The sequence below is a fragment of the Parambassis ranga genome, chromosome 7, assembly GCF_900634625.1.
Source record: "Parambassis ranga chromosome 7, fParRan2.1, whole genome shotgun sequence".
In the NCBI taxonomy this organism is placed as follows: domain Eukaryota; kingdom Metazoa; phylum Chordata; class Actinopteri; family Ambassidae; genus Parambassis; species Parambassis ranga.
Window position 1 is genome coordinate 5,011,771 of NC_041028.1, and position 24,894 is coordinate 5,036,664.

At 43.9% G+C, this 24,894-nt stretch overlaps 1 protein-coding gene across 1 annotated transcript in view; it reads right to left on the reverse strand.

Annotated features, from left to right (window-relative positions):
• The window catches only part of fgd (faciogenital dysplasia), a 47,262-nt gene extending 26,652 nt beyond the window's left edge, over positions 1 to 20,610 (reverse strand). Inside the window, exon 1 of the mRNA XM_028410418.1 lies at positions 20,300 to 20,610. Coding sequence (XP_028266219.1) covers positions 20,300 to 20,321 — 22 coding nt within the window. The 5' untranslated portion in view covers positions 20,322 to 20,610. The remainder of the gene's footprint in view (positions 1 to 20,299) is intronic.
• Positions 20,611 to 24,894: the final 4,284 nt, after the last annotated feature.

Consider the following 24,894-nt stretch of genomic DNA (forward strand, 5'->3'; position numbering starts at 1 on the left):
GGACCTTTCAAAAACTGTCTCACTGTTTCACTGCATAATTGATTAAATGCCACATCCAGGATGCATGCACTCATATGCAGGCACATGCATTATTCTGGCTGCTTTACTTCATAGAGACCACAAAATTACTTTGACACTTAACTTATGTCAACATTTTGTTACCATTACACTCCACTAATGTTTTACAGCCAGCTGCAAAGTGCTCAGCCACAGCAAAAAAAAAACTGACAAAAAAAACATCAGCAGCTACCAAAAACATGCCTGACCAAATCACTCCCTTTCACAAATAAAATTGCAACCCACATGTAAAAAAAAACATTTCACAGGCAACCAAAACACACCTCACACAGCCGCAGAATTACACCTCTGGAAAAGCCAACAGAACAACTGCTGGAAGTGAAGCATGCAGAGCTGCCGTCCACTGAATCCACACACATGGTATGTTTGTTTCAACTATGACAAAAATAATTATATTTTTGTGTGGGTGCTTGGTTTAATTTCCCACCACAGCCTCCATTCTTGTGTGAATGTGTGAGGTGTATTACTTCTAGTTAAGGTGGCTGGTTGCTCATCGCGCCCCCCACCCACTGCATCTGTTCCAGGCAGGATGGATGTCAGCATGTGGAGAGGAGTGTCCACGATGCTGCTGACAGTCAAACTGTCCCAGAGCGGAACACCCCTTCCCAGTACAGGTCAACGTGTTGCCCATTCCAGTCTGGTCCAGTCCAGTCTGGTCTGGGCAGTCTCACCCAGAATGGGTGTGCAGATGATTGAAAATGAATGGTTAAAGGTGAGAACGCCAGGGTAAGGAGGAGTCTCTGTGTGCTGATACACCCTAGACTCTTACCAAGATACATAGGCACAGACAAAAAGGTCACTGTACTCTCAACAAGGATGTGTCTTTTCTGGTGTCAGAGTCATTTTCAAAATGTCACTTGGCTTTGGAAAGGCAGCGTCAGCAGTGGGATCTGTCCAGTAAGGAGCATCTGAGGCAAGCAGCTCCCGTCAGTGCAGCTAACACAAACTCACTGCAGCCTCTGACAGGAGTGCCTCTACTCTGAAAGCTGAGAATACCTACAAAAGCCAGCGAGAGAGAGGCGGAAATTAAAGTAGAATGGGAACTTTGAGTAACAATTAACTAAGACATGATAGGAAGAAGCTGAGATATACCACCAAACACTCACACACAAATCACTGTACACAGAGAGGCCTGTTATAGAAGCCAGGTGTGTACACTAGACAGACTAATAAAGGCTCCTGTTTCCTCTCTAATGGCTCCAGCATTTCCCCTTCCAGCACCGCACTGCAGTGCTCAGAGCCACATTCACATACCCACACAGGAGACAGGAGGCTGCCAGGCCCAGCCGCTTATACACTTAGCCAAACATATAGGAGATGCATCTCAACTACACACCCACACACACACACTTTGGGAAATGAAATCTCGCTCAGATGTGAGCCAGAGGGTTGAATGGCCACAGTATGTACTGAACAGACCATGCTCACTAGTGGACATGTGGGAGTGGCTGAAATAACTGGTGTCAATGTAGCTATATGTGTCCTCCTCCATTTGTGTGATTAGTGCATGTAAAATCCGCCTGTCGGCACACAGAAAACAGCTTAGAAGCTAGAAGAACCCAGACCTGATGATCTTTACCTGACCAAACAGCAACCGAAAAACCCAAACACTGTATGAGGGTTTTTTTGCTTTTAACACCCCCCTTTAGAAAACTGCCCATGGTATCAGGTTTCACATGACTGTTAGCTAAATCTCAGTGCTTGTTGAAATTCTATAGAAGGAGCTGCAGAAACCCATAATTGCCTGCAGCTACTCAGCTCTGCCCACCTGTCATCTGTCACCTCGTGTTGTCCCTGTGAGGGATCTAAACTGTAAAAACTATCAAAGAGGGACCAATTAGAGTGCTGCTGTCACTGCTGCTGCCTGTTGGTCAATGATCAATGATTCAATAGATATGTATAAAATGTATGTTAATTATTCTGAACATTATCTTCCTTCTTTCCTTGCTTTCACATTTTGTGCTGCTGAGGAACATGAGTCAGACTATGTGAAGTGCAAAACCGGGAGATCATGGAGAACAGCTTAGCAGCCTGAAATTTACCATTTATGGTAGCTAACCCTAACTGCAAGTGGCTCCATGTGTGCACAGGTACTGACTTTACGAGGAGACAGTAAAGTCCCCCACTGATGTGAATGTGGCAGGAAGGGATTCACTCGACAAACTCCCCTTCAGGAAAATATATTTTAAAAAAACTGCTCAGTTAACAAACAAATATAGACATAAACACATATACAAGTGTACACACACTATACCCTGCAGCAGAAAATCATTAAATATCTTGTTATTGGCCCCTGGAAGCCATCCCTCATTCTCTCCACAGCAGCAGCACTCAACTACAAAGACAGCTTAACACTGAAAGCCTCTGTGCTTTTGAAGTTTTTACAACAGGAGACCACAATTATAAAGGCAAACGGCCTCTTCTAACTGAAGGAGGTCAGATTAAAAGATGCAAACATTACTCCTGATTGAGTATGGCAGCAGGGAAGTTTTGTTTGTGAATGTGTTTGCGTGTGTGAGTGTGTGTTTTTTTCCCCTCCTGTCTGATGCCAAAGTCTTGTACAAAGACAACACACATGCTTCAGTGGAGACAAGAGAGCGCCTAACACTTTCCGACTGACTGCCCAGACCAAATGGAGAAGTAAAAGACACACGCATACAGGAATATGCACGCAAAGACGCACACGACACTAGAAAGCAAAACACTTCGTGTGTCTTCTTGCCGTCCAACATGAAGAATGTAAGCAACCGAAAGCGGAGCACACACACAGCACACACACACACACTGAATCAAAGCAGTGCCTACTCATCCGTCATTTTCTAATCACTTGAAATTTCTTTTGGCTGAATCCTGTAATTATCATGCCAACAGCACAGGAAATACCATCTCCAGCTCTAAGTGGTGGAAGACCCCAGGTGCCCCAGGTTAACAGGAAGTGGTGGGTATAATTACTAGGGTGATGTAGTACACTAATCAAGGCTGAATGTTAAATATGGTATCTGTGTGTGTGTGTGTGGGGGGGGGGGCTTGGTCAGTGTCACCACAAGTTCTCCAACATCTCTGACCAATATGAAGCACTTCCTTCCTCTTGATTCAACATTGGAATGCAGAGAAAACCACAAGCCCGATGACTTTACATCCACATGAAGTGGACAAAATAATGAAAGCTTTTTTCTATTAGATGTTTTTTGTCTAAGAAACAGAGAACCGGCTTTCCCCCCCCTCACACTTACAGACCCACCCCTGTATTAAATACTTGTGGACACTGTGGGCTAAAGACTTTTCCTCCTCTGAAAGTAAACCTGCCCAGACGTAGGAAAAATGGGTGAAACATGACTCACTACTTTTTCCACTGCCCAGGGGTTCTGGGATTTTGCCTTTAACACAAGGTTACAGTGTGAGTCTTTGTGTAGCTGGCCTTGAGTAGAGGCGCTTTCTACTGCTGCAGCCTTGCCATAAATATCAGCTTATGGTGTTTATGGCTTGTCTGACAGCTCCTGTTTTTGTTGAGTCTATGCTGTCTTTCACACTGGACAAAAAAAATTCCACTAACCTTCACTAACATCTCACTTTTATCGTCAATGGGAAAGGGTGTGACGTGTATTTCTTCTTATGTCAATTGGCTCTCCAGCAGGGATAGACATTTGTGATTGATGCTAACGTTCTGGCACGATGCTGTGACACCGGCTTTGAATGTTGTCATTGTATTCAAAAGCACGTCAATAGTCCCATACATATGGCTACAGGTCTCTTGTTATCATGTTAAATTACAGAGGTTAGCTGCTCACATTTGTTTTCCTTCCTCACTCTCTTTTTACTTTGTACACAAAACATCCACTCTTTCACAAAACCCTCAGTAAAAACTCAACTTTCTGGGTTTCTACAGACGCCTTTCATTTTACCTTATTATAAGACATGGTTCAAGTGAGTAGGTCAGGGAGCCAATATGCATTGATAACACTTATTTAATTGTATGATAACAACAAAATAAGATTGCTTGGAAGGGCCATCAAGGATTTGTGCCATCGCTTGCACAAATTTCACTTGCCTCTGTTCAGGCAGTGCTCATTTGATGCTGAGATATTATAACAATTCTGCCATAACATCCTCACTGGTATTCATATGGCTTGCTGTTGTTTACTAACTCTGTTTGTGACAAAGAGCTTAGATACGTGATGCCAACATGTTACCTTTGTTTTAATTACACTTCATGTGATGGACATGTGATCAGTGAAAAGCCTGTTCATAAACTAACACCAGTCTAAGAGGATCAGACCATGCCAGTGAACCCTCCAGGAAATGTAAGCAGCTCTGTAACACAGCCGTCATACAGTGTATATACTAATACAGTGAATGCATGCCAGCCAGACTCTGCGGCTGCTTGGCTCAGCATCATACCATTGATCTGGGTCAAAAGGTCGTTGATTAGACTGGAGTCTCGCAGTCTCTAGGCAATGCCACAGTGTATGTCGCACACTCGGCCTCAGCTCACACAGCTGCTGCCGGTCGTCATGGAAACCCTCAAGACTCCCCTGTCCTTAAGACAACTCCCTAGTCAGCTAAATTATAGTGTGCCAAAAAAAAACTAAGTGAGACTGAATACAAGCACAAATGTATTGGTGGTAAATAATTAACAAAATACACAAGGAGTGGCTGTGAAATCACTGCTGCGCTGCTGCGTAGTGACATCACTGAGTTACTACTGGTCATCACTGTGTCACTAGACTGGAAGTAGTAAAACCGTCAGAGGAAACTTAATTAAAGAGACAGAACAGGGCCAAAAATTAAAACACTGCCACAGCTTCCCGTTCACTACATTACTCACCACATATCACTTGTTCAGAGAGCTACAGGGCTCAGTGCTCAGACCTAATTACCCACTGCACAGCACATGAAAGAGAGAGCCAAACAAAACTAGAACTAAAACACACGTCTGCGTCCCACTCTGCAGGGGAGCCAGGAGTCGAGGCAGCAGAAAATTACCCCCGATGTCTGTTCTCAATAAAACATGCAGACTGCCATGTATATTTCAGAGGGCAGCAAGAATTAGCCCACATTCAGCAGACAGCTGCAAGCCCACACACCCAAACATAACCCAGACTGGAGAGGAAAGCACAGCAACAGCACCTGCTACACAGACAACCTACAGAAAGGACGCAAAAATTAAAATCCACTCACCAGTTTAACTCCATCTCCCTGCGATGTTTACTCATGTTGTTTTTTTTTACTCTCAGACTGAAATCTCTGTAGCTCCTGTCGTCTGCAGTGTACAACTCAAATATAAAGTCCAGCAAGGAGTCACAGGGAGGCTGTCTGAGGAGTCCTGATATTTTATTTGTGTTCTCAGGGGGACAGCATGAGTCTGCTACCGCTACTGCTGCTGCTGCTGTTGCTGCTGCTACTACTCCTGTTCCCTCTCTCCAACCACCACGCTGCCTCTCTCTCCTCCTCTTTCCTCCCTCCTCCTCCCCCTCCTCCCTTTATTCTCCTCCTCCTCCTCACTCAATCTACAAACACACTCTCCGTGCCCCGAAAAAAAAGAGATGCGTTCCTCCTGTCATATGCTCTCTCCCCGTCCTGATCCCCACACCATTCAGAGCAGCGGACCAAACAATGCCTCCACCGCCGCCGCTCTGAAAGGAACCCAGGAGCAGTTCTCAGCCGGCAATAATGCCTCCCCAACTGTCGCCATGGAAACTAATGACGGCCCAGGCTGGTTAGGAGGAAGGAGGGAGGGGGGGAAAATGGGGAGATTGAGAGGGAGGGGAGAGTTAAGTGAAGAGAGAGAGAGAGTGGAGGAGGGAGAGAAGTGGGTGAATGAAAGATGGGGGAAGTGTGTGTAAGTATCAGTGGGTGTGCCGGCACAGTTGTTGCATGAGTAGTGTGTAGAGATATGAGTGAACCACAGAGTAGGGAAGGAAATTTGTCAGGTATTTGTGGCAGCATGGTGCCCAACAGAGGTGGGGTGGTCCTCTTAAAGGTGGCAACAAATCATTCATTATAAAAAAAACACTCACACTGATGCTAACTTATAATGTGTTTCAATTGCTTCCCGTTTGTCATGTATAAAACCCCAGAGATCCTAAAAAATAATTTGTATTTCTGATGTGTAAATAAAACATGTTGTTGCATCCCTTGGGAGCCACTTTGCCACGTCTGTGGGGAGTACATCCATGTCCCTGTGTGACTTCCCCCAACAGACATGTGTGGATCACAAAAGCTGCCAGGATGACGCGCACAAGCTGCTCCAAACCTCTTCATATGCACATATAATTACAACCCCCCCTCTCCATCCATATCTCTCTTTATCCCCCTCCCTTCCTCTACCCACTGAATGGTTGACATCGGCCTGAAAGACGGGGTGACGTTGCCCGACACCGGGTCTGAACCCACAGACGAATGCCACCGATAACCATGGAAACACTGCTGGAATATCCCCAGTTATCCAAAAAAAAAAAAAAGATATCAGGGCTTTAGAGAGCTGGGTGTGAGGAGCAGAGAACAAGAAGAGGAAGAGAGGGGGATGGGTAGCCGTGTCCGATTTAAATTCAGGATACACTTTAAAATTAAAGGGGGAGCTGAAAGTGGCTGTGAGAGGGTTAAAATGGGGTCCAGATTGATCCTCTTGTCTTCATAGCAAAGCGACAATAACTACATCCTCCTGTGTGAAAACCCCTTCTCTTCACCTCCAGCAGCTTATTCAGGCCACCTCTTGCTGAACTGATTGAAATTCTCAGCGTAGTGAATAATGCATCACTCCGGACGGAGGAACAGGTGTTGCTCTCCGCGGCAAACCCAGGCAGACCTGACGAGGTGAAATCTTCTCACATGAGAGACGGGGAATCAAAGCTGCCACCACCCTGGAGGGCAATCCAAAAAAAAAAGGAGGGGAAAAACCCATTTCAAATAATAGAGCCTAGCCTTTGTGGGTTATCTAATGAGGCATAGTGCTCATGCCCCCTCTTTGCACCAAAGACAGGAATGTGAACTGTGGGTTAGGGAGGAATGTTGAACCTCTCGCCATCTTGTTACCTCTTTTTGGCTTAGAAAACGATGGAAGACAGATGACCACTGTGAAGGCAATGGATTCACTGACAGGAAGTGGAGTGTTGAGGAGATATAGGGAGCTGGCACAGCTCTTCGGCCCTTCTGTTACCCTCTGCAACTCTCACTAATTACAGCAATGATCTCTTTCCATCTGTGCACAAAGAAGAAACTTTGTGTAATTATTCACAGTGGCACACATTGCAATACTGATGACTAACACTAGTCTAAATCTTCTCCGGTCTACTGACCTAAGGAAGGCATCTGTCGCACATCTGTCCAACACACACACACACACACACACACACACTCTCCCCTACATCCCTGTGTTACTCAGACAAAGATGCAAAGTATCACTCAGCCTGGCTTTTACTCTGAAATAAAGATGCGCTTCACATTTAATGCAAAAATTAAGGTCAGCCAATGAGACGGGCCCAACAAATCATGTGCCAGTATGTTCCCCTTCTGTCTATGGATTACACTGTCCAGAAATAGAAGTGTGTGTGTTACCATAGTTCACACAACAATGCTGTCAACACTATGCAAAACATGGCATCGATGCTGTTTGAACGCCTGCCAAAGTTCTGTCAACTGGCTTTTAAAAAGACAGCGTTGCATTTGATACACACACACACACACACACACACTCCCCTTGCTTTATCAGGACAACTGCAGACCGAAGACTTAGCCCAGTTCAAGTCAGAGGGGACTTAAAATCTGCATTGATAAATAGTTCTTTTAATACCTCAGATCAATCAGTGAGCTGATACCATGGCACACTTTGTGTAGTTGCCTCGGCAGCGGACGAAAGCCGGAAGGAGGACACTGAGTCGTTGTCATGGAGACAATTTACATTCCACAGTATGTTGACCAAGTCCAGGATTTTTCTGAAAACTCTTTTTTTTCCGTTTTTTTGTTTTTTTAAACACAGACAGACAACACAGGCAGCGCATGCATGTGAATAAATCTACACACACACAAACACAGAAGCTTAAGAAACGAATAACTTTCACATTCACACGTCTTTGAAGGTCCCAGAGTGCCAGGAAGACACAACAAGCAGCAGAAGGCAGAGGTCGAGGAAGGACGCAGCTTCCACTGTTACTGACACACATTCCCTCGCTAAGCCTCCGGATCGGCTTTCTCCAAAGGGAACTGCACTCTCAAAGATTCAATAGAAGGATCAATTAGAGCTTTCAGCAGCAAATAAGCTTAGATTAGAGTTATGAATGAAGACAGGTGAGGCCCATGTGTCAGGATTTTATTGCTGTGCCGTCTTTGTCCTCGTATAAAACATTACTTTAATGGTTATTCTGCAAATATTGACCCTGACATCCACACCTTTACCTCGCCTCCTCAAACACCCAGCGGCCAAAAATCAAAGCAATGTTTTAAATTACTCTAACAAGCACACTGTCAACCCTCCTCTCTCAGGAGTCAAAGCCTCTCTTTAAAGAAGAAGTCATTAATATTTCACCCAGAGGAGAATCTTTTAATTCATTATTAATATTTAAACCTATCTGCTGGAGTAGAGAGGTCTTATCTGAATTACAAAGAGGCTGGAGCCCGGCATAATCTGTGTATCTGTGTTACACCCCCCCACCCCTGTGACAGAAAACTGATGTGCTAGAACTGCTAAAGCTGTGCTGGCTGCTGGTGGTGAGATCTGGAAAATCTATTTCTACACGTCCCATGCTGTCTCCCAGTGTGTGTCTGGGCCTCAGGGTGTGATGCGGCAATGACTGTGGGTGCAGACATTAAAGAAGAAGATTTGGGGAGGAGAAAAGAAGACACCACGGCAACACAATCAAGGATTTCAAGTCATGCATGGTAAAAGTAAGAGACAGAAAAAGACACAGAAAGTGTCTCATAGTGGCAGACATAAAAAAGTTGGGCTAAGAAATAACAACAAACCTTTAATCTAATTTATTAATTACTCACAGGGGGGGTGCTGTGCTGATCTGCTAAAAACATATAAAACTCAGTGGAGCCATTATAATATAATTAGGAGTGGTTCATATATTGTATCATGTGGTCTTTTTTTCCACATTAGTGCATCTATTAAACCAGAGGGGCAGGTTTTAAAATGGAGCAGCAGTCAGCATTTTACTAATGATTTCTACGCAGCCCATCAGAGAAGATGAGCTGGAGGCAGCAGAGCAATATTAGAAATGGTTGACAATAAATACAGAGGACATGTTATTTGGATTGGAGGTCAGATTACTGCTCTCTGAGCAAAGCCTCTGTGGATGATGCAGAATATTTCCATACATTTGATTGTGTTTGTTTTAGAGGCCCAGTTTATTTTTTTCATTTCAGCACTTTGCTTGTATTTGATCAGCTCAAACATGCTGCATCATGGCAGATCAATACTCAGTGCTGAAAGTGCTGTAATTTGTTTTTTGGACGCCATGCTGCTTGTTTCCACTGTGTCACACTGCAGTGCTTTGTTCGGACTCCGTATGTGTCCTTGAGTACGGTCGCTAAAGGTGTGATGGAAGTGAACCACCGTGTGATGGTTTGTAACTATTAAAGGTGTGACTGTGTATATACACTGTGTCTGTGTGAGTGCAAATGTGCGTATCCACCCACGGTGTAGGTTTGGTCATCTGATGAGCTGCAGGCTCATCTCTCCCTACAGCGCCCAGATGGCCTGTGATTATGCACAGCTCAGTAGAGATTACTGTGCAGCCGAGAGAGGAAGAGAAACAGAGAGAGTCGAAATAAATAGTTCAAATGAGGAGAAGGTTGGCGGAAAATGACATGAAAACGTGTGGAGTCAGAGAGGCAGAGTGACCGAGGTGATGCAGCGAGGTGAGGCGGGATTCATTCAGGACAACAGAAACCTCACAATCACCTCCTCCTCTGCAGCTACGTATCAATTACACTGTTTGTTCCAGAACCTAAATTATGAGCTCCGGTTTCATGTGTCACATTTAGGTGTGTGTGTGTGTGTGTGTGTGTGTGTCAGATGGGAATGTCTCTTGTAAGGGATACACACAAGGACATTTGTCACCAGCAGCTAGGTGACATGATGGATCATGCACAAGCTAGAAAAGCACACCCAAAAGAGCAGTGTGAAAAATGACCAGCGCCTCACTGCACCGTTTTACTCTCACTGTGTTTACAGAGACAGCTGCACCGTGAAGGCAGCGTATCCAAACTGTTATTTTTTCCATTTTTAACATACTGAGAACATTAAAGATACCTTTAAAACACTCACATTTGGAGGCACCTATTCAAGAAAACAACCTAACCGGGTTTTAGCTGTAGGTCAACTGGCCTGTAGTGCAAAAATATAATGAAAAAAGCAGCAACATTTTACAGTTTTTTAGCATGACAGTGATAAAAGACTTATGATGAGGAGGGAAATGGAAAAGCAGACAAACTAGTGTGGCTTCATACATATTTATAACCCTCAAGATTTACACTCTAAACAACCTTTTTAATACTTTTTTTGGCAGCTATGTCCATGGGAAAGTCTGAATGTGAGGCTGCAGGCACGATGCAAAACTTCCAGGTGCTGTACTGTAGTTGTGAATGAGTTGGCCATCACAAACTGAAACATGTCATTAACTGGATAAGATACAACAATGATGCAATCCTTCATTTAGAGAGGCGAGCCCACAAGCTACTTACTGTAATAGGTTTGAAGCCTGTTGTGGTTATGAGTGCTTTACTGATAAGTGTGTTGCTGGCACACTCTCCCAGCTGTCAAATGGATTAGAGGAAGATGACTGGGGTCTGTTTTGCTATTGTTTATCCCTCATAGAAAGAGAGCAAGGTCAGGCTGCAGAGGGTCAGCATGGGAGACTCATCGTTCACAGTAACAGACGGCAGTTTAACAACCTACAGTACACTCAATTCACATGTCAAGGATGTTTTTGGAAGGAATTAATTAACAACGATTTGGCTGCAGGCATGTAAAGCAGCCGACGGCATGATGGACGGAGATTTTTAGGAAATCAGCTGACGTGCATGCTTGCACGCAGATATGCACCCCTGCAGTAAAACACAGATGCCTTGCAGCCTGAGGCAGCTTGTTGTTGTCTTTTTACATTCTGACCTTTCAGGATCGATGTAAATCTAATGAGGGGCCTGTTAGTGAATTAGGGCTTCAACAACAACAAAAATGAAATAACTATGAAAGGAAGATAATCTACAGCCGGCCACAGGAACAGGATCCATCTGTGTGGATGTAGCTCTCATCTCCTCATTAGGCGAAGGCTGTTATGACTGTCCTGTGATGAGAGCTGCTGCTGGGCGAGGGCGGCGCTCTGGAGTGGCCATATTTAAGCACAAATCCCATGGTGATGCTTTAAAAACAAAGGGAGGGTCCAGGTGACGCATTTTAACACCAGGATGGGAAAATTCTCAACTACTGAAAGTCATTTAAAACTACAGCCGTTAAAGTGGCACGCCCTGCTCATATGTTACAGCCCTGTCTTGTTTCACAGAGTCACTGCAGGAGCAGACCATGATAAATGGCAGAGGGGCAGCGCTGACTACAAGAAGAGGAGATGGTGAAGAGTCAGCTCGCTGGTTTCAGGGTGACCTTCAGTAAGAGGCACCCTGACAACACCCAGAATAAAAGCAGCTGTCTGGAGAGGCCAATACGCCAACAGATTGGGACGGTTTTTGAAGGGGACTCTGCAGGTGGGTTGCTGCAGTGCTTCTGTGGATTGAGGCTGACTCACACTGAGAGCAGCACTCTGACTCTGGCTGTATGATCACTGCTCAGACTTGCTGAGAACGTGTGTCTTTGGTAATTGTCCCACCCACACTAAAATCCAGCTGGAGATGATCTAGGTTACATGTAGCCACTCAGTGAGAACAAACGTGCGTCTTTGACCTCAACACTGAAGGACCACCAACTGATGACCTCTGCGTAATGTGTGTCAAAAACTGCAGTTCCTCTTGCAGCCTGTGGGGGTTAGATCCAAAGGAGCCACTCATGTTTACAGCTGGGTACAAAATAGCTTTTAGTGTTCTTGTTGGTTTTATTTTGATCTTTTGAGAGACAGATGATGTCATAGAAGTTTCCCTTCATCATTATTTACAGTCTTATGTTGGACTAATTTCACACAGGGGTGTAGGTTGGTTTCAGTGGTAGGGATAAAGCAAACGTTTAGCATCACAGACCACGTGTGTCTACACTTGTACCCAGCCTGCTAGGACTGCACTGCTGTCTGATGCTGAAACTATAATATAATTTTAATCCTCTTTAAAAATGTCCCTTAATGATAAAATTATCCAGTACAAAGACCAAATATCCACTGGAACTGTCCTAATCCAGACTATAGAAACATGGTCATGGTCTTGTTGATGAAGATTCTCAGTCATCCAGGTCATCATACGTAGAGAAGATTGAAGCAAGGCGTCTGGACTTGTAGAGTTTTCTAGAAGACGTTTCGCTGCTCATCCAAGCAGCTTCATCAGTTCTAACTGTTTGGTGGGGAAACATGGTTTATATGTGGTTACAGACCTATGTGGGTGGGTCTGGGTAAAACTTAAAAAACTTACAAACAATAGCACTAAATGTTTCCATACTTACCTGTGATGTTCTGGCTGACTGGGCCAGGTGTGTCTAACGACTGGCTAACGACTATGAAACTGCCGGAGGGGGACTGGTTGACAGCCCTTTGTTCTTACTGTGAGTATGTGCAAACTTCCTGGGAATGGATGGAATCACTGCATTGTATGTGGTAGAAAGATGATGTCTGAGGCCACCACCTCTGTTAAGGGAAGGTTTTTCCAGCTTAACATAGATGGCTTCCTTGACTCCTCTTTCGTACCACCTTTCCTCCCTGTCTAAAATGTGAACGTTGTTGTCCTCAAAGACACAGGAACTGATGAAGCTGCTTGGATGAGCAGCGAAACATGGTCATGGTCTCCTTTTCAGCTGTAGAACCTAACCTAACAGTGCCATCTAGTGGTAAAAAAAACCAACACACAGAAAGCAGTGCAAAGCAGTCAGTGTGCAACAGCATACAATAAAAAAACTAAAAAAAAACTATTAAAACTGATTTTCAGTTTTCATTTCATGCATTTATGATAAATCCTGACCACAGAGCAGCAGCGGTAGAGTTGTTTTGACAGCACACACCCTGTAGACACAATAAATCATGACACAAAACTTTCAGAATGAAAGCAGCATCTCTCCTCCAAACACACTCACTGCAGTTACTGGTCACCATCATAAACTGAGCTACAGAAAGGATGCACACAACAAAATACTTTCACACTCTGATGCTCTGTGCTTTCTACTGCACTAAATGAGAGCCCTGTTCAAACAGCCACGCCGTTTAAAAAGGAGCTACTCTGTGACAGGCTAAGACTGGTGGTGGTGGTGGTGGAGGAGAAGAGAGAACAGAGCAAGGAAAAAAGTTTCCTGCTGACTGACAGGTCCTGGGGCTGTGTGTGTGTGTGTGTGTAGCCCACAATATAAAGTAGAAAAGTAACAAAACAAATGTAAAGCAGGTCACATAAGTGTTGTTTTTTTAGCAGCAGAATCTTTGTGCGGTTTGTTTGGTAACAAAAATATACAAGCTTAAAGGAAGGAAGAGAGAGACAATGGTTAATCACAACAGAAGGGCAGAGCTGAGGGAGGGTGGAGGGGTTAGAGGGGGGTGGAGGGCACCCAAGGGAGAGAGCATGGAGAATTGAACACAGGCCGCCTTTGTTGGCTGCAATCAGCCGGAGTAGGAAGACATTTACAACATGGTTTATGGCCACATCAGGTGAGTGAGTGTGAATGGTGGAGTGTGTGTGTGGTGATTAGCAGGAGGAGTGGGGAGAGGATTTAACAGAAAGATCAAGGACAGAAAGTCCTTCAGCAACACTCCCAAGTCTTCCAATTATGACTGCTCACCATTCTCTGTAAAGCATTTCAACTTATACATTGATCTCCGGCCTTCCAGGCAGTCACTGGTGTCGTTTGCACCGTGGTAGGAATTTCAGCTTCTAAAGATTTGAGACGGGTAATCAATATCTTTGCAGTATGTGGATGGTCACTGGTGGTGTGTTCAGGGATGCACCAACAAGCAGCAATCATGTAATACAAGAAATATCCATGTTTGGTCATTGACTTGGCTTCATAATGCTGCACTTCTCAGCAGCTTTTAAATCTCAGATGAGTGTCCTTGAAAGTGCAGACAAGGGGGATTTCTGTGCAAGGCCCCATAAAATAATGTAACCCTGACAAAAATAATAAATCCAATAAGAGTTTCTGGAAGATTTTTATACCACAGAGGAATGTATGGAAACTTATTTCTGCCTGAAGGATTTGTATCAATAACAAAAACACACTAGCTCCTAAGTGCCGGATTGCTGAAGCTTAATAAAACTGATAATATTCGGTATGTAAAGGTGGAAACTGAATTTTTAGCCTTATGGTTTGTGGCTGCTAAGACCTGCTCTTTATGCTAAAGCTAAACAACAAGCAAAGCTAATGTAACGCCTGTTGACTTGTTAGTGTGTCACCTTAAACAGGCGGCATAAAAGGGGCAAAGCTAAGGTTTTATCCATGAGAAGACAAAGTAGCACTGCAGAGAAGATCCTTCTATAAAGTGTGCCATTCTAACCTCCTGTCAATCATATTGATAGACAGTTAATGAATGAAACAAACACAACAATGGCTGCACATCCTGGAAAGGGAGCACTGGAGTGCAGGATTGTCAGGGCTTTAAGCCACCACCACCCCAATTTCCCCTCAGCAGTCCACAGACATCAGGCAACAATGATGCCCAGAGGCCTGGGTCCCACAAATGCATGCAGATATTACACCAGCAGCTCATCATCATGGAGGCTGGTTGTCGGATGATGCAGCAGAGGCTGGTGATGGTAGTCATAAACACTATAATGTCCATAGAAACAAGGTTTTGAGCTGAATAACTTAAAAGGAAATCAGGATCTGAACAGAGACTCTGCTGTAAATTCAGCTGAGAAATAAAGATCTCTGCAAACATTGCTACATGTTTTGCTGCAGACACAGCGCACCAGAGCGTTTTACAGCACTTCATCATCATGACACGTCACCCAGTACAACATGGGTTTGTTGATGCTTCTGGACAATGATGGATGTCTGTGTCACAGTGGAACAGGCCACACCAGGCTTTGCATATACAAACAGTGGATACATTCTTTTTTTGCCTTTGATTTTGCTGGAATTATTACCAGGCTGAAGAAGACTCCCTGTTTAAGAGTCCACACAAACATGTGAAACATGTGTCAGATGTATCCACCTGACCTACAACGGGACATTTTCTCAGAGTGCTGATGCTCATATTTTAACCTAGAGGTGACCTTCACCTGGCTCTGTCTCACTCCCTCAACCCTACTCTTCCTCAATGCCTCACCCCAGTGTGTCCAGGAAGCCCTGATTCCAGAGAGCCTGCTCTTCTGATGATCAGAGAGGAAAAACACAATGCCTTCAGTGTGCTAGAACTCATAAAATACACACACACACACAAAGGGAAAGAAATAGAATGGAACATGCTTTTACTATTAGGCCTCTGTTTTTTTCTTTCCATATGACTTTCCCAGGAAAATCCCCCTCATCAGGGTAGGTCTGATCCAGACAGACAGCAGACTGGAGAAGAGACACACAGACACAAAAGGACGTGGAAACCTCATAGTTTAGTGACAGAGAAACAAAGTTTTGGGGTGTGAGAGGCTACTGAAGTGCTCTTGCAGAAAAAAAGATGCTGATTTCAGATTTTTTTTTTCCATTTTAGGAGTTTAGGCCGGATAGAGTCAGTCAATTATCCTCAACAAGCTCTCGGGAGCTTAAAAGTTCTCCAGACGAGCATCTGGCTTACGTACGAGTTGATACAAGTAGACGAGCGGGATGAGATTAATTTAGTCTCCGGGGTAATGCTCAGCATCTAACATGTCAGTCCTTTATTGGGTGACACCAAGTAATTCTTTTCATTTCTACAAGGCCTCAACAGTTGGTACCATTTAGGAAAACTAGGTCACTTCCGCCTTCTGTGTGTGTGTGTGCAAATGTGTGTGTATGTCTGTCAGCCAGACCCTAAGCCAAGAGACCTCCAGTATAAACATATTGTGAAGGAAGAACTGCTACTCTGAGCAGAAACGGCCTAATACCAAACAGCATTTGACTCGACACCACGCACGTCCTGATGTGACATCTGTTAATCAGCCAATGAGGAGAATATAATGGGAACAGCCTCCTACGCTGAATGAAAAGGGTTGAAAACAAACATTATGACAGTATCAGTAACATCCTGAAGGTAGGATTTATTGCAGCACAGTTGCAACGATAAAATTCTATAACCCTGCTCATGTTTCAGCTCAGCTGTCTGTGTCCCAGGAGCCAGAGCAGACATCTGTTGACAGATGAGTCAGATGCCTGAAAACATTAGCTTGTAACACATAAATTTAAAACCATTACACGGATGCCTCATCAACATGTCTCAGAGTATGATGCATACACTGCTAATGATTTGATTGTTTTAAATTAATTATGGAACGTGGGTGTCAGAACGTGAACTAGTTGAAACTCAGTGCTGCATTTTTTGTTTTCATGATATTGTTGTGGCTGTTTAAGGAAAGAGCTCCTCAGCACCCTGCCAGGACCTTTCTATGAAAAACAAATGATCAGATCATTGTTATTCAATTTTATAAATTATTTAGCACCTTTGAGAAAACAGACTAGCAGATTAGCAGACAGTACTGAGCTCATTGTAAACAATGGAGCCAGACCAACTCCTAAAGTGGCCCCGTGAGGTTGACTTATAGCAATAGTAGTCATGTTTACAACACACTACACAACACAGATCTCTTCATTCATGACAAAGTGATGCATATTTTGGGGCGCGGCTGCATTAGCTGACAGGTGGTTGTGCTCACAGGTCGCTTCCTGTCTGTCCTCACCCTCCACCTGTTTGCCCAGAAGTCAGCAACAACTGAAGACACCACATGGAGCTTCCACACTTCAAATGACACTATTTAATTGAATAAACACTTTTCTGATTGTGACCAGGTGTCACAAGATTCCATTAAGATGCTGCATAATGAATTGTCTAACTCACAAACACAGATTTAATTTAAAACACACCCGTCAAAGCAGCATGCCTCCAACTGACTCAAGAACTTGTTTAACAGGAGTGTCACTGTAACTTCGCAATCCACACAGTCTGGCCACAGTGACAAGTGTCACAGCATCACAACAAACCAGTTTGAAATCACACACAGTCAAATGCTTTCAGTTTGTGTGTAAAGTCATAAAAGTAGTGAGTCTGTCTCATGAGCACACACTTAGCTGCACGTAACTCCAGCAAAACTAATAAAACACTTATCAAGTGCAAAGGTGGACTAGAAGTCATACAACTCCAGGACACTTGCGTTTGTGTGTGCGTGCTTGTGTGTAGACACGGCACACAGAAACGTTCCTGTCAGAAATAAAAAGGTCATCACTTCTTCTGAGTCCTCTTTCGTTCTCACACACACAAACTGCAGTGCCATCTTCACTGAAATCTTTGCAACAGCAGGACCCACACATGACCACCATTAGGAAAATCAATGTGACACTCAGGCAGGCCGGGAAACAGCCTGAAGCTTCTGAATGGGCCTGAAACTGAGTCATGCTGTCTCACAGTCACATAAATAGATGGAGCGGAGAAATAAAGGGGGGGGGGGTGGATATGTAAGAGATGGAGAGATGGACTCAAACAGGAATGCACCAAGTTGGTCTGTTGGTTTGTCTTCATCTGCATGTTGTTTACTGATGACAGCAGCTGATACATGTAGGCCAATGTTATCTGATGGAGCAGATGGTTTACTGTGGCTACACTCAATGCTTTTGGATATAAATGGCTGAATAGATGTGAAAGAGGTCGCCTGGAGCAAACACAACACAACAGATGTTTGGAGTCTTTCAGCTCATTGTTTTGGTTGTATTGAACAGAAGACAACGTTAGTGAGTTTCTGGTGCTCCTGTTGAAAATGTTGCTTTATTTTTTTTCCAGGAGAGTAACAAGCGGCTTTCACAGGAACAGCTACTTTGAGGTGTCATCCATCGAAACAGTTTGGCAAGTAACGTGTCACCATTACAGACTGTCATCATTCAGCACAGACACAATTTGTTGTTTGGTACAGGGACACCAAGCTCTGATGTTTATATTGGAAATCAAACCAAATATTGACTATTGCGTATTGGATAATGCAGCTGATCTGTTTACTGTTATTCTATGTTTGCACAGAATAGTTAAAGGAGCCAGAGACTCAGCTGTATGGAGGGATTTCACGCCATTTAACATACCAATAATACAACACATTTAATGGTGCAAGAATGAATTTGTGACTGATTGGTGCACCTCTGATACACAGTCAGGACATTTGATCTACATTTTATATACATGCTCTACACCACTAATCTCTCCTGAAATCAGGTTACCATCACCTTCATCACTTAACAGCTAACCTAAACAAAGGGCTCACTCCTTGTGGCAGCTCCCACTTTTTTCTTTTTATTCTCACCACCCTGCTCTCTAACTCCTGTGTTTATCTAACACAGAGGGGAAATGTTTACACTGGCTCTGTTAAACACAGACAGGCCCCAATAGCTTTTGTTAATAATAAATAACCTAAACAGCCAGCCAGCCAGCAGCATCATATGGACCACCGCTGGCCTACATTCATGGAGGAGACCGTTGTGAACGGAAGGAGCAGAGCGTAATAAGACAGAAAGTGAAACGTTTATGGAGTTGGAATCAAGTCGGAGGACTGAGGAGGATCTGAAAGCGAGAGGCACGCTATCTCTCTCACCGCAGTTTATTTGTGATGTGGTTTGTTTTAATAGATTCTCCAATGATTTGATGCGAGCAGCCTTAAAACCCTTTTGACCCTCCCATCATAAACACAAAAATAAGCATTAGAAAGTGCAGAGGCTGGTTCCCATGTGGGAGGAATAAGAGTTGAGGGAACTTTAGAAATATTTCAACTGGTGGCAGTTGGGTGAGGGTGAGGGTTAGTGTGTGTGTTGTAGAGCAGGAGGAAGGGGGTTAAAGGCAGGCAGAGATTGATCTGGGACAGGGTGGGAGAGAAAGAGGGAACTGCATAAAAAAAAGGCCTTGGGAATGATGTGTGTTTGTGTGTGGGAGAGAAACGATACACTGCTGTTGGACTGCCGGAAAAAAGAAAGTCAGCCAGGAGGACGGCAGATCGATTCCTCCCCTGAGTCTCACAACAAACACGCTCTCTTTTTCTCTCTGCATAGCTCACCTCTGCTGCAGCCTGATATCGTCCCATCAGCACTTCATCTCTATCACTCTCCCCCTCTCTCTCTCCCTCACACACACTCACACACACACACCCTCCCCCTTCTTTGTCTGCATGCAGGCACTTCATTCTGAGGCGGCCTTCTGCTGTGGAAGATCTTACGATTTAGCTGAATTTTCTACGGAGTTTGCTTCTCATAAAGCGACACATTGTGGTGGAATATTAAGCCAAATGCCCCAGATCTGTCAGGGCCAAGACAAAATACAACACATGAACAATGACACGGACATGGCACATAATGGACAGTCCAAAGAAAGTGAGAGAGAGAGAGAGAGAGAGAGAGGGGGGAACAAAAGTGCAAGACAGGCTCCAGTGAATTTATCTCGCCATCAAAAATATGTCTGCCCACAGTGCAAGGAGGAAACCATACTCTTCCTCCTACAGGTCAGATGGACAGACACACACTTTAACAGACTTCTAATCTCATGGGCTGTACACACAATCTTACCTATCATATTCCTCTCTCTCACACACACACAGTCTCTCTCTCTCTCCCTCTACAGCAGGGAGCAAAATGAATGACTCCTCTTCTAATAATCACAAATCAGTGTTTCATTTCCGGTTACACTGATAAAGTCAGAGGTTGGATCAGGGGTACTTTTTTTTTTGGCCTGTCAGCTCAAGCTTCCAAACATTAAAGCGTGTAAATGATAACTTTCCCAGAAGAGTTACTAAACACAAAAAGTCTTTGCGTTGTTTTGGAGTTGATGCAGGCCTGCAGCTGCCCCGTTGACAGCTGGCAAAAGCATTTTGGAATTCAAATCCTGTGCGCAATACTAGCTGTGGCCATTTGGAAACAACTTGAAGCAAACCACAGAGAGTTTTGTTTTTAAAGAGGAAGAGTCGCGTTTATTTATGAGAGGACTTCACTCACCAGTAGCTGAAACCCCCTGCATTTTGCACAAACTTCTGCTCTGGTCTTCCTCCGCTGAAACCGTCTTCTTTCCTCGGAGAAGCTGCCTGTCTGCTCAGAGCCAGCGTGCGGTGGACTGAACTCGCGGAGGAGCGTTTTTTTTTTTCCCCCTGTATGCCGATGAAAATAAACACACACAGAGACACTAAAGACACTTCATGGTGTCCTTGAAGACATGGGAGATGTTATCCGTGTCAGTTTCTGTGCAGGATCAGAGCTGTGTATTCCTCCATGTAGTCCTTTCTCCTCCTCCCCTTTGCAGAGACAGAACTCTCTCCTCTCTGCGCCGCTGGAAAAAAAAAAAAAAGAAAAACGAAAATGCGCGTTCTCGCCGGTGCGAGCGCGAGCACGACAAGGCTCATTCATTTGAGTGAAATCTAAGCATCAGAAAAAAATAAGCTTTGATATTTTGAAGGTGACGCCATTTCACCCCTGAGCTGCTTCATGCGTTTTCTTTATTTTGCTATTTTTTTTGCGGCACTTTTCAGCCATGATGCGCAACAACAGCGCAGAGGCATGACATGGGCTGTCACGTGAAGTCATGAAAAGGATGAGGCCTATTTCAATGGAAGGCTGTGCTCTGAAAACATCCACGTCTGCTTATTAGTGTGGAAAAAGATCCTGGAACAAGAAGAGTAACTGGCACTGCGTTTCCATGTCAGTGCTCAGGCTTTTCTCTGATCTCTTAATTGATTATCTTGGAGTTTCCAGCCTGTTTTTCAGTGAATGCAGTCAGCTGCCTGTGTGAATCATTGCAGACTGCAGTAAAGAGCTGATAGAAGCAGGAAATAAAGCTTGAATCTGGAGATAGTTGTGGTCATAAACTGAAGGTTAAGGTCTGAGCGTAACACTGTAGAGGGTCACTCGGGTAAAAGTCAGCTTGTGGCATTGCAGCTTCCTTCACATGTGTACCTCGTCTTGTACTATGTGCATGCTACTGTATTTGTTTTGCTTTCGTACAATACATTTAAGATTAAACCACAGATTTTGAACATTAACATGCAGCTTCACATTTATGAGTTGTGTGCTCATAAAGAGAGAAACTTTCTTTTAAACAACAGCCCAAAGTACTATTATTTATTTGAAAACATGTCTGCTGCAAATATTCACAACGCAAAACTGTAATGTTGTGTAAAACACAAACAACAATGGAAACAATGAGCCAATACCTCACATATGTGACTCCGGACATGGGTAATGTTTAAGATAAGATAAGATAAGATAATACTTTATTAGTCCCCCGCAGAATAAAGTGACTTGAGTGTTTATTCCCTAAAGGCAGAAACACAGTCAGTAAATAGCAGTCTCCAGGTATAGTTGGCAAAATGAAGTTTACCTGGTTAAAAAAAAAAACAGTAGTTTGTTCATGAAAAACATGCATCTGTCTGTGACACGGTCAGAGTGAGACCTTAAGATCCTTCAGATGGTTTATTTACATTGTCTTAAGCTGCAGTGCACCCAGTGATCACGCCCACCAAACAGAAGAGCCAAATAAATTGTGATGCAAATCATTATTTGAAAAACTAACTGTATATATAAAGAACCATTTTGAACATGTATGAAGGGTTTTAAAAATATATCAGTCACAGTTTTTTTAGCTGCTGTTCTTCTGGAGTGTGTGGCCTCTCACCCTCCTCCACACCCCTCTCTGTGTTTATCTGTGCCGCCCCCCCCCTGAATCTTTTACAAACCCGTGTCCATTCAGCCACGCACCATTAACCCCCTTTGTGGCCACTTCTGTTGCTGCACACTTGTCATCAGCCTCAGATCAACAGAGACAACAGCAGGGTCTCAGATGATAACGCCTCCCTGTCTGGCTGCTTCATTGAGCTGTACCCCTCCTCTCTAATAAGCTGTATATATATATATTCCACCTCCTCCCACACTGAGCTCCCTGTCTAATGCCACATTTAACTTCCACTTTGCAGTCACAAGCAGAAATTGTAGATAGAAGACACATTCTGCTTCAGCTTTAATCTTTTTTTCTGCTTTAAAGAATAATTCTGAACATGTCAGTGCAGAGTCTGAAAGGCCAAGTGTTTCTGTGGATGACTGAACTTGTGTTTTAAATAGACCAGAGCACTGGTGCCTCTCAGTGCATGGAGCATGCTTGTCAGTCTGCCTTGGGGCATGCTGGTCCACAGAAAGCAGAACACCAAAACAGCCCCATGGGAGACATCCTCTGCTCTGCTTCCCCGGGGCTCCTCCAGAGCAGAGTGAAACAACGGCATTCAGAAAGAGGACAGAGAAGGGGAAATGTGAAAAATATGGAGAAAGAGAGAATTAACAGAGGAAGAGAACTGGAGTGACAGATGAGGGGACGGGCTGAAAGAAAGGTGTGAAAGTTGACGCAGATAAGTGTGAGATGAGCTACCTACAGTTTTTTTACACTCATCTGAAGCCCTCACAGTGTAAACGTCCCAATCATACATCTAATCACACTCCAGACTGGATCACACTCCAGACAAGAGGTGCCAGTCTTCACTCTTTTTTTTCAGGTGCAAATTAAAGTCTCAAACTGATTGAATCACGTCATCATTCAGATTTCTGAGACCACACCAACAGCTGCGTGGTGCTAATACAGTGAGATGTATGAGTCACAGCAGGGAGGACACTCACAGCCTGCGTCCACTGTCAGGACTGAGGAATGTCTTCATGCATCATGAGGCTGAGCTCACACTCCACAGCACATAAATTTCTTCAACTGCATTATTTCTTGAGTTTGAAACTCGTCCATGTGATACATGAGTGTGTTTGTGTGTGTTGTTGCTCATCCAGACCAGCTGATCGCGGCTCCTTCAGGCTCCATGTGGATTCATCACATGACACTCATAAAGAAGGCTCTTTGTGAGAGCAAACAAACACTCCGCCTCTCCTTTGAGGACAAACAATAGACCCTGAAGTTACTTTTAGGGACTCAAGCCACTCATGAAAATGTCAACAATTGTGATATAGTGACCCCATGTGGTCACATTTAATAGTGCATGAGCTTAGATATGAAACAGCTGCTCTGCTCGAATGAATCTCCCCCCACCCTCCTGTGTCCCTGAGCATAATCACAGCACCTGCATATTAATAGAGCAGGACTGCTGCCATGGAATGAAGCCTACTGACCCATATTTCCTCCGCCATGCGGCTGAGTGGGGATATACGAGAAGACTGGCACCAACAAAGGCTGCACTGTTGCTACAGTGATGTCATTGGTTGTCAGTGAATTGACCCCTTCTCTCTGACTCTCATTAATACTCTGACATTCCAGCTCCATCAGCGGGGCATATGGTAAATGGTACTAAATCACAGCAGTGAGATGAGTGGTCATTAATTTAACAGATTTAAGTACACAAAGGGGCATTCCAGCTATTTTATACATGACGTTCAGGTGCTTTGTTCTCTGCAGCACTGGAAGGAGTTTTCCATGCCCACTAAATTTCACATCCAGTTTGTATAAATCATTACTGGTACATTTTAATTTTTTTAGCTGCACAGATTTCTGTGTTTCTGTTCTTAGAGTGCAAAAACCACCATTGTAATTAGATCAGAATTGGCAGTTGTATATTGCAAAGGTGCAGATGGAAATAGAAGAATGTGGGCGTAAGCTCGAAGTCTTGAGGTAGTTTGTAGCTTGGAAGAATGGATCAGCAAAGCAATAAAATGATATACTTATTCTTTGTGACATCATTAGATTATTAATAGTAAAGTGTTACAGCTGCATGTTGCTGGATGTGGAACTACTTAAAATACGGTTATATATATAGGAACTGCAGATACATGTGAGGGGTCATCGGATGATTAATGGAGCAAAGTTCTGATACATTAATCTGTTTTAGTTAACCAGTGATGATAAGTATTTGCAGAGACCATTAGAGTGTTTATTAAAATAAAAGCATATAAGAAGTGAAGTGGGGAAAGTCAGTGATTGACAGAGCTGTTAAACAGCTAAATATATAATTACACAACCACTAAACCTTTGGTTATTGGAGTGATCTCTATAGGATGTTAGAATATTTCCAAAGATTTGAATTCAGCTAACATTTAAAAGTCAATAAAACTTTTATAAAAAAGTTGTCTCTGTTGTCTCTGAGAAAACAGTGTCTTTTGACTTTAATAGTAGATTTTCCTTTAAAATACCCCCACAGCATTTCTCCTCCTCCTCTGTAAATCACTGCAGCATTAATTGGGCAGAGAGCCGGCCTGCAGAGCCTGCACAGGAAATGCTGGGTGCACCAGGGGTCAAGAAGAAACTGGGAGTGTGGGCGTATCTCCAGAAGGAAGGGAGACGGGGAGAGAGAAGGAGGAGCGAGGTTTAAGTGAGACAGCAGGGAGAGAGAGAGAGAGAGAGAGAGAGAGAGAGCAGGGAGGAAGAGGAGGAGGATGATGAGGAGGAAGAGGAGGAGGCGTTTCTGTGCATTGTGTGAAATGTGATCATGTCCTGGAGCCGCTTAGACAGCTGGGAAGTTCCCCTTCCCCTGACTACCAGCTGGGACCACACACTCCTCCCTCTGGTTAACCCTTCATCTGCTTCTGTAAGGAGCCATTAATAACAACACTGACAGCAC